The sequence below is a fragment of the Haemaphysalis longicornis genome, unplaced genomic scaffold (assembly GCF_048455015.1).
Source record: "Haemaphysalis longicornis isolate Haplotype H1 unplaced genomic scaffold, Haemaphysalis longicornis Haplotype H1 scaffold_135, whole genome shotgun sequence".
NCBI lineage: Eukaryota > Metazoa > Arthropoda > Arachnida > Ixodida > Ixodidae > Haemaphysalis > Haemaphysalis longicornis.
The window spans coordinates 131,020-140,192 of record NW_027526240.1 but is presented as its reverse complement, the minus strand read 5'-3'; the positions used below and the strand labels follow the sequence as shown (position 1 = coordinate 140,192).

General features: G+C 49.8%; 1 protein-coding gene across 1 annotated transcript; it reads right to left on the bottom strand.

The window, feature by feature from the left end:
* Positions 1 to 7,983: 7,983 nt before the first annotated feature.
* On the bottom strand, positions 7,984 to 8,949 carry LOC144164707 (ELAV-like protein 1). The gene has a single exon (XM_077695010.1). The coding sequence runs from the start codon at positions 8,947 to 8,949 to the stop codon at positions 7,984 to 7,986; it is 966 nt and encodes a 321-aa protein (XP_077551136.1).
* Between the last annotated feature and the right edge of the window lie 224 nt (positions 8,950 to 9,173).

The window sequence follows — 9,173 nt, the reverse complement described above, 5'->3', positions numbered from 1 at the left end:
CAGCTCGCTCGCCGCGTCATGGGCGGCGCCGTTTCCGATGCTGCCCGCATGCCCCGGGACCCAGTCCACCCGCACCGTCACGCCGTAGAGCTCGTGAAGGGTTGCGCAAGCGACTTTCACGTTGTGCGCCTTAGTGCCGGCTCTAGGTGCCTTCGTCAGATTTTTGAGGGCGTCCAATGAGTCGGTAAAAACGGTGAAGGTTTGTCCTCGCACAGAAAGTGGGCTGGTCCTTGCACATTCAGTCAACTTCTCTAGTGCATAAAGGATGGCCTGCAGTTCAAGTGACCTCACAGGTTGCTCTTGGCAGTATTGAAACGCCCGCGCATCACGCTGCTGTCCTCGAACGGCAGCTACCGCTCCCCGGAAGGTATCTGGATCCCAGGCGACGTGCGTGAAGATGGCGTTGTCCTGGAAGTCAGCCCTCTCAGCAAGGGCGGTTCGTTGGGCCGTGTGATCCCCTTTCGTGCGTCGGCGCGTGACTGGCTTCGTGACACGAACCTGAACGTCGTCTCAGGGAGCGATCGCGCGGAGAACTTCTATCTGTTCACCCAGCTGTTCCCCGTCCAGCTCTAGGAGCGACTGGCCCGCGCGCGTGTAGAGACGGCGGCGATCATGTCTTGCCTTGCGCTCTGTGATGATGTCTCTGAGCGGCGGGATGCGAGAGTAGCGGTGCAGCTCCTCGACCCGGGCATGGCGGGGCAGGCCCATTATTACCCGAAGACATTCCCGGTGTAGTCTTTCCAGCTTGTCGTATTGCGATTTTGTCAGGTCAAAATACACAGCTCCGTAGCAAGCTTTTGACGTTAGTACCGCCATTGTGAGGGTACGAGCTGTGCGTGTGCTGGCTCCTCCGGATTTGTGGGCTATGCGTCTTACAAGATGCAGAAGCTGTTTCCACTTAGGCTCTAGCTGCCATAGCCACTTTGCCGCACCTCCGCTTTCATGTATCGGGATGCCAAGAATCTTGATGTGCCGGTCTGGCGCTCTCTCGAGTGTCTTGCCGGCGATGCAGAGCTTGCCCTTTTCGTGTTCAGCCGTGGAGCCGCCCAGGAGAATGTATTTTGTTTTTTTTCGAAGACACTTCCATTCCCGTGCTCTTCAAGTAGTCGGCTAAAGTATTGAGGGCGTCTTGCATAGCGTCCAAATATCGTGCGCCAGTTTTTGCCTGGCCGCTACTCGCCACTCCTCCTCGCCGCTGCCGCTTGCGCGGCGGCCCGGCGGCAGCTTTTTCACGCGAGAAGGGTGGCTTTCCCGCACAAGATGGCGGATGGACGCGCAACTCTGCGCCCCTAGGGGAGCTATATACAGGAACTCTAGGCGCACCGTCTGTCCTCGATCAACGCCCCGTGCCGGTGCGCACCGTCGTGGGGCACTGCGCACGGCGGCGGTGTTGGAGGCAACCCCGGTGCATGTTAATCGAGGACGCTATAACACAGAGGGAGTTACACATACCCGGGATTGAACATTCAACAACTCTCTAAGGGGGAATGTAAGCTACTTTCGCATGGCATTCAGTGGTTAGCGCTTCAAACTGTGTAACGTAAACTTTTATAAAACATTTGGTGCGCTTGCGGGCAACCCACGTTCACGAAGTAAGGCGTCACTTTAGTTCTTTCTTCGTCTTTTCATATCGCATGGCGTTACCGAAGTGAATTCCTCAGCTTCGCATGCACACGATTTGATCGTAGTTCAGTGTTCGTCATTTGCCCTTGTTCAAGAACTGTTGCCTGGAGGCCAGCGTCTATCACCTTCTGTGACAAAATTACCGGTCGTATGCTACAACACCTACTAAAATGAGAGATCGTAACAGTCGGTATTCGTCTAGGGTGTGTTTAGAGTACCGCCCGACGGTGCTATAAGCAATCCACTAAAGCGACGTTCACCAGCCGTTCGCAAAAAAAGCGTGTCTGGTATTACTTCGCTCTTCATGATGTAACGTAACGTAACCTAAGCTACCATAACCTAACGGACCGAAAACAATCGTTTAAAACGCCGAAGACTAACCTAAGACACGAAAACTACAATTGAAAAAAGATGTAAATAAAAAATAAAGCAGCTGCCAGATTCGAACCCTCCCCTTGATACCAGGAAGGTAAGACAGAACCTCTATACCCCAACTGATTTTTTTTCCTTGATCACCTACGTCACAACTGCAGACGCTCTGTACCCTGCCAGCCTTGTCTTAAAAATTCCAATGATAGCACTCAATCCATGGCTACAGCACTGGGTTAGAGCGCCGTCGGACGAATGTCGAGACGACGTGAGAACTTGGGCGAGTTGGTGATGCATGTTGAACCACAGCGCAAACGACAAGACGCAGAACGATAGCAAGAGAACCCACGAAGCGCTGACTTACAACTGGATTTTATTTTCTCCAACGACGCCAACTTAAGAACTGAACAGAGCGGGCATACAAGCGTGCTATTCTGCCCCAAAGAAACTGTCGGCCCTCTGCAGCATGAACAACATTTCTGGGAGGGGAAAATCCTCGTGTTAGATAAAGCACAGGGCGCCCTTCATTGTTTGCGTTGAAGGCGTCGTTTAAGAGCGACCTTTAAATTGTAAAAAGGGGTATATCGGTCAAACCGGAAGACGACTCAATGACCGCCTGCGGGAGCACCCCAAGAACGTTAAAAATAAAGCGGTTGGTCATCTTGCCACCCACTGCGACACATGTGGCTGCGAGCCGCTGTTTGAAGATTGCCGCGTTATCGGCTGAAACGTGAACACGCTGAATCGAGAAATTATAGAGGCCGCGAAGATTGAACGCCTGGGTGAGAATTGCATCAGTGTAGCCTGAACTGCACTCACGAAGAAGGAGATAGATATCTTAACAGGACACGTCCCGATAATGGTTAGTTGTAGTGTTGGTTCTGTATTTATTCGTGCCGGTTTTTCATGTTTTTGGCATGTTTTGTTTTCCTCAGTTTCATTTATATTTGGCGTCGTTGGAGAAAATAAATTCCAGTTGTAAGTCGGCACTTCGTGCGCGTTCTTGCTATCGCCCTGTATCTTGTCGTCTGCGCTGTGGTTCAACGGCAGTCTAGACACTGCGATTCTTTTATACTGGAATGCCCGTGTTTTTCCAAGAAAGGGTGACCAATGATATAGTCGCGCCTGTAATAGAAGCCCGCATGCGCACATTTGAATTTAATTACGTACATGCTGCCATGGTTTGGTTGCTTACGTGAGCAAACAAATGGTAATTTATGACAGTTTTCAAAAACACAACAGCTATGGAGCTCCTCTGACGCTGGACATCTTCCCCCTCCCCACCCCTCTCTCACAACCGAGGCTGCACGCATGTGGCGCCTTCTTCAAACTCATGTCTTTCCTCACAGCACTCTATCAGTGCATATATTCCCTCAAACTCATATCCTCTCCCAACTGCTCCTTGTGTGACGCGCCGGACACGCTCTATAACTCCCTCTGTGAATGTCCGCGCGACTCCTTCCCTCATACTTTCCCCCAGCCTCTGGGAACTGGCACTGGGGTACTCGGACCGCGACCGCCAAGAACTGGTCAACCTACATTCACACGACGGGCGAGGAAGCCAGGTGGCTCTGAGGAGGTCGGCGGAGGCGGACGAATACGTAACATCACCGGATGACCGAGCTCGGCGGTGCATTTACACGTACGCTGCTTTTCTGGTGAAGGCTAAAAGCGAAAACGCCCGCGTGTCGAGATTTCTGCGCACGTTAAAGATTCGCAAATCGACGAAATTGGTCTGGAGCCCTCCATTACGGTGTTCCTCACAGCCCAGGTGAGCTTCGGCTCGTTAAGCCCCACAATCAATCAATCACTCGACACGCACGGAGAGAAACTAGCAGATGACATCGGGGAGGGAGCGAGGTGACTTTCTGCCGTCTCCCCGCAGCAGGCTACCGGGCGGCGACGACGTGAGCCGCCGCGCGGAAGCGCTCCCGCCCTTGCTCCAAAAGCGGTCGTGTGACATCGCTAGTCCGGCCACGACTCCCGACCAAATGCGGCGGCCCTTTAACAGCACAGCTCTTTAAGCTTGAGCTTGTTTCGCTGGCGGTCGCAAAAAAATAAAATAAATACAAAGAAAAAAAAACTCCCGCGGTGCACGCCGCCCGGCGCGACCTTCGACCAGCCGCGTAAGCGCAGATAAGTTCTAAGCCCCGTTTACATTGACCCGACGGGGGCGAGTCGAGTCGAAATAAACAGGTTTTTTGGACTCGACCCCCCATGTATGAGCGGATGGGTTGGGTCGGAAAGCCGTCGTGGCGAGTCTATAGTCGACCCGGAGGCAGGGGGTAGGTTGACTCGTTGGCTGAGTCGGCAGGCCGCGAGGAGGCGAATACCGTATTTGCGCGATACTAACGCACCCCAATTGGGACGCGCGGGTAAGTTCGTGCAGAAAAATTGAAAAAAAAAAAGCATTTGACACTGACTCTACCGCGCAGATGAAAAAGACACGACACCACGTACCTGCAGAAGAAGGAGATTTTATTTGGCGTAAACAACTCTGGAAGCCAAAAAAAAATTGTGCTTCATAAGACTGCTTATACAGCTTCTGCTGGAAATAAAGTTATGGCGGGGAACATTGAAGCTCTTTCCAAATTCAAGTTCCTTGATCTTCATAATTCCAGACGTGATGGGCTAATTGCAGCAGCACTAAAAATGTGTAACAGCTGACCAAGGTATGCGGTATGCCATTGAGGAATTAGTGCGCCGAAATTCACTCACGTGGGGTTGACGGATTGTTTTTATTGGATTGAGATGGATTTTGGGGGGAATTCGTTTCCGTTGCGTATGGGAATGCTGCTGCCCGCTTTAGAGCCTATTTTTGTTTTGAGACCGATTATAACCCGCACGCAACTATCAATGCTACCTTTTAGCAAAAAATGGTGCGTCTTAGATTCGTCAAAACACGATTGCTCCTTTCCAGGGAACCCCTCCGCTCCCCTCACTTCAATACTGTGCCCGGTGTTCATGTAAACGCGGGAGGGGTCGAGGTAGCTGAACCCGCCAGTTGATTCGACCTTTTCTCGTCGAGTCCATGTATCCGGAGCTCTAGAAAGATGCCGAGTTTGCGGCGGTCTACTTTTTGTTGTCTGGACCCTCCCCTGTACACTCGCGCCGAGGGGCGGCGCCTAAAAGTAATCAAGTGAACGCGCTCCGCACTTAGTTTTTGAAAAACCATTTTGTCCGTCGTGTGAATCAGCCTTCACCGGCCGGGCCCTCGACGTCAGGGCGGCCGTCTGCGGCACCGCCACTACCCCACTATAAAACCAGAGTTCCAAATAAAAGTGGTTTCTCTCTTTCTCTGCAATGACACACTTGGTACTTGAAACTTAGCTGTGTGAATTCAGACCATGGCTGCAATTTGTCTAAAATTCAGGGAAGCCAGGACTAGTTTGCACCGCAATGGGTGTTCAAGGCAAGGGCGATGCTGCGCCCTGGTACTTCGCCCCCCATCGTCTATTATGCCTACAATGTCATACGCCCTTTAGTTAGCCGTGATGTTTCGAATTGTCTTTACCGGACACCGCCTTTGTTGGCAAGAGCTGCAGTAGTCCGCTTCTCTACATTATATCATCGCCTACGACTGAACTCGGCCTACACCAACAGTTACCTCTTTCGCCTCGGACTGACGACCAACCCTTACTGTGATAACTGTTCTTCCATAGAAACCGTCGAACATATCTTATTAGAATGTGTGGCCTACTTGGCACCAAGATCCCGTTTTTTTGAAGATATTGAACGCCTAGATCAAGGGCCGGTAACTTTGAAGACCATCTTAGGACCATGGACTAGCCCATCGAAGCAGCGTCAGGCCCTAAAAAGTTTGTTTTCATATTTGGAGGACATTGGCCACATTTCAAAATTGTAAATCCTGTAACACAATCTCAAAAATAGTCCGCCAAGCCCGCCAAACCACGCCAGTGTTTTTTTTTTTTTTTTTTGCCTCTTCGTTTTTTTCTCTCTCTCTTTTTTTTTCTCTTTTCTGCCCACCTCTCTCTAGGGCCTGTTCTCCCTACATCCCCGACCCCTAGCAGAGAAGCATGTAGGTGATCACAAACGCCGGCAAAACTCTCTGCTTTTTCAATAAAGAGCCTTCTCTCTCTCTCTCTCTCTCTACATTGTCCGAGCAGCAGCACAGAGATGGGCTCAACGGCCCCAATTCATTCTGCGTCCGCAAGGAACTTATGTGTAACCTGATAAACGTTAGTGCTGCAGGCAAGGGACCGTAACATTCCTTCAAGTGCGTGGCCAAAAAAAGGTATATTTCGATAGTTCAAGTAGAAGAAACCATTCCTTGTGGAAAACGAAAATAGAAGTACATATAAAGAGGTACCGTCAAGTTCCGAAACAACGCCCACCCAAATTACACAGATATCAAGTGAAAAATACGAGGTGGGCGAACGTTCGTGTCAGGTGCGAAAAACTATAAAAAGTGGCCGCACTGCGAACCAAACACTGCGGAGATATCAAGAATAAATTCGAGATGGGGGAACTGCAAGGTAACGTGCGGAAAGGACAAATAGGTGACTGCATGAACAAATGCATAGAGGATTCGGGTTTATTTTATTTACTGATCGGCGCTAAAGCCGTCGATTTTTTTTCTTAGACAGCTCTAAGATGCAGCCGAGGCTATAGGCGGGCATCGCGTGACGTGGCCCAGGCCCCCTTACAGGTTTCACAGTTTCACACAAAGGATCTAGATTCAAACAGCTGGCTCTCAGCAAAACGAGATAGAAAACATAACAGAAATTCAACGTAACAAAAGAGTAAAACACATAGCACAGGCACATGTATAAAAAATTAAGCACAATACCACTACATTATATCCACGTGCATAGATGAAGCGTTTCAGGGGTGTATCTATCCCTGTAACATATAATAACAAACATTAAGTAAGCATACATGTCACAAAAAGTTAATGGGGCGTACAGTGTACAGAATGAAATAGACATGTATTTCTAACAGTGGGCCCAGTGAAATTGCTTACAGCATGACTAATATATCATAAATATAAGCTGCATATTCAAACATACAATGCAACTTTCTTGGGGTTCAAAAAATACTAAAGAAACAATATTTCACAAGAAACAACATTTCAAAGTGTAGAGAATGATGTACCATTACGGACTAGACATTTTCTGCATTCGCTTTTGAATGGGGCAAATGGTCTTAGGAAATTTATTTTCATATCCCGGCTATTTAATATTTTTGTAGCTTGGTAAGGAATAGTCTGTTTACCGTAATTAGTGCGAATTGTAGGTGGTGGAATTAAGGGAATGGTCAATCTTTAGGGTCTAAAAGTAAATTCAATATTTCAGCCCGAAATGGAGGTGGGCGATTTTTCGGAAGTGGGAGTTCTCTCGGAACTTAATGGTAAGAAACTCACATGTAACAGAGTGCAATGTGCTTACATATTTCCTTAATTTTTAAAAGAGCAAAAACCATAAGATCTGAAAATAAAGTGCATAGAAAGTAAGAAGAAAAGCAGGTAGCAATTATGCGCGCCTGAAGTGTGCCATTTCTAAAATCGTGTTTTTTTTTTCTCAGCTCTGTCTCAATTTACATCCTTATTAGCTGCTAGCGTTATTGGCTGCAAGCGTTTCATTCTTAGCACACAGAGATGACTTTCATTGTGTAACCAATACAGAGTTCTCAAGCCGCGGCTCATTGTCTAGCGCAACACTATTTAAAGGACTGAGATTAAGAGTTGAGAATGATACTTAGGGCAGTCACTACAGGGAATATGTGACGGATCGGAGTTTGGACTCCAGTGGGGTGTCCACAGCACCACATTTTGACGGCAATGCCTGTAGAGACTCCAACAGCTGCTGAATGCCCAATACTCCTCTATACAAAACGTGCATCCCTTGCCCCACGATCGTCCAAGCTTCCCAAGCAAATTCGGCACACAAAAACCTTGCAGCTCCCACCGGAAGCCCTTTATTTTCCCTAAAACCTGCACTGTTCGAAAAAGGCTTGGTGGGGTGGTTCAGCCTAGCGGAACCCGTTCAGGGCTTCGACGGCTGCCATGCCGTACCGGGCGGTGGCCATGGCGACGAGTCCATATCCCCCGGACAGACTGTTGGCCGTGTCGCGGACATCGTTCACATTGAGCACGTTGCCATAGTTGGAGAGGAACCTCTGGAGCGAGCTTTGGTCCCACTCGGCTCCGATGTCGTAGATAAACAGTCTCTGTCCCCTGGGGGCTACTTCCGCCTGAGTCATGCCCGCCCTGTAGTGGTGATAGCTTTTAATAGGTTTGCACTCGTTCCAGCCATAAGATCGACGTGCGGACCCTCCGCCCATGGCATCATTGTGAGCGCTGGCAACTTGACGGGGTACTCCGTGACCCCAGGACTCCTTCCGCGGGGTCTTTGGCTGTCCATACTGAATAACCAGGGCCTCGGTAGCGTCCAATAGCGTGGTTCCTGCTAGCTTCGTCATCGCGGCTTCGGAATTCTGAAGGAAGTCATAGAGCGCAAAGGCCACCTCGGTGCCGGCGGAACATTTGTCCTTGATGACTCGGAGTTGTAGTATCTTTCCCACGTTGGCAAAACCCTCTTCGGCTTGCTCATTCGCGTAGTCTTTGTGGATTCCACAAACGTAAAGCATAGTACGATAAACGGTCTCGCCACCTGGCCTCGCATGTGATACCTGTACTGTTTTGTCCAGCACCTGCAGGCCGTTGAGTGAGTCGAGGGCACGCGCCGCGTCGCCGGCGTCCCGATAGTCGATGAAGCCGAAGCCGTAGCTTTGGCCGGTCGCCTTGTGGTCCGCAATCTTGGACGCCTTAATAGGGCCGATTGGGGCGAAAATGTTGCAGAACTCCTTGTCTGTAAGGCACTGGGGTAGGTAGTTAATGATGAGGTTCGTCTTGCCCTCGTTGCCTTTGTTGTCCTGCTTGACCTCTTCTTGTAGCGGTGGGCCAGTCGGTTTCGGGTCCTCGCTGTCTCGGACCATCTCAGCGTTGCGCATAATGCCGGTAGCTGAGGGGCTGGGAGTGATTCTTCGTCCTCGTCTTGTCTTGGCTGCCGGTCAGAAATGACACGCTTACTAAATAGGGGAATTGACCCAGTACGCGGGCTTCGAACGTGGACATTATAACTGCGTAGCCCGAAAAATACCAAACCAATTTAATAATAATTTACCGGCGTAGAAATATTCGCATAGTCAGGAAGTATAAA

Bases quoted from the DNA above. Each gene is read 5' to 3' on its own strand.
- LOC144164707 (XM_077695010.1), bottom strand. From the start codon at position 8,949: ATGGTCCGAGACAGCGAGGACCCGAAACCGACTGGCCCACCGCTACAA.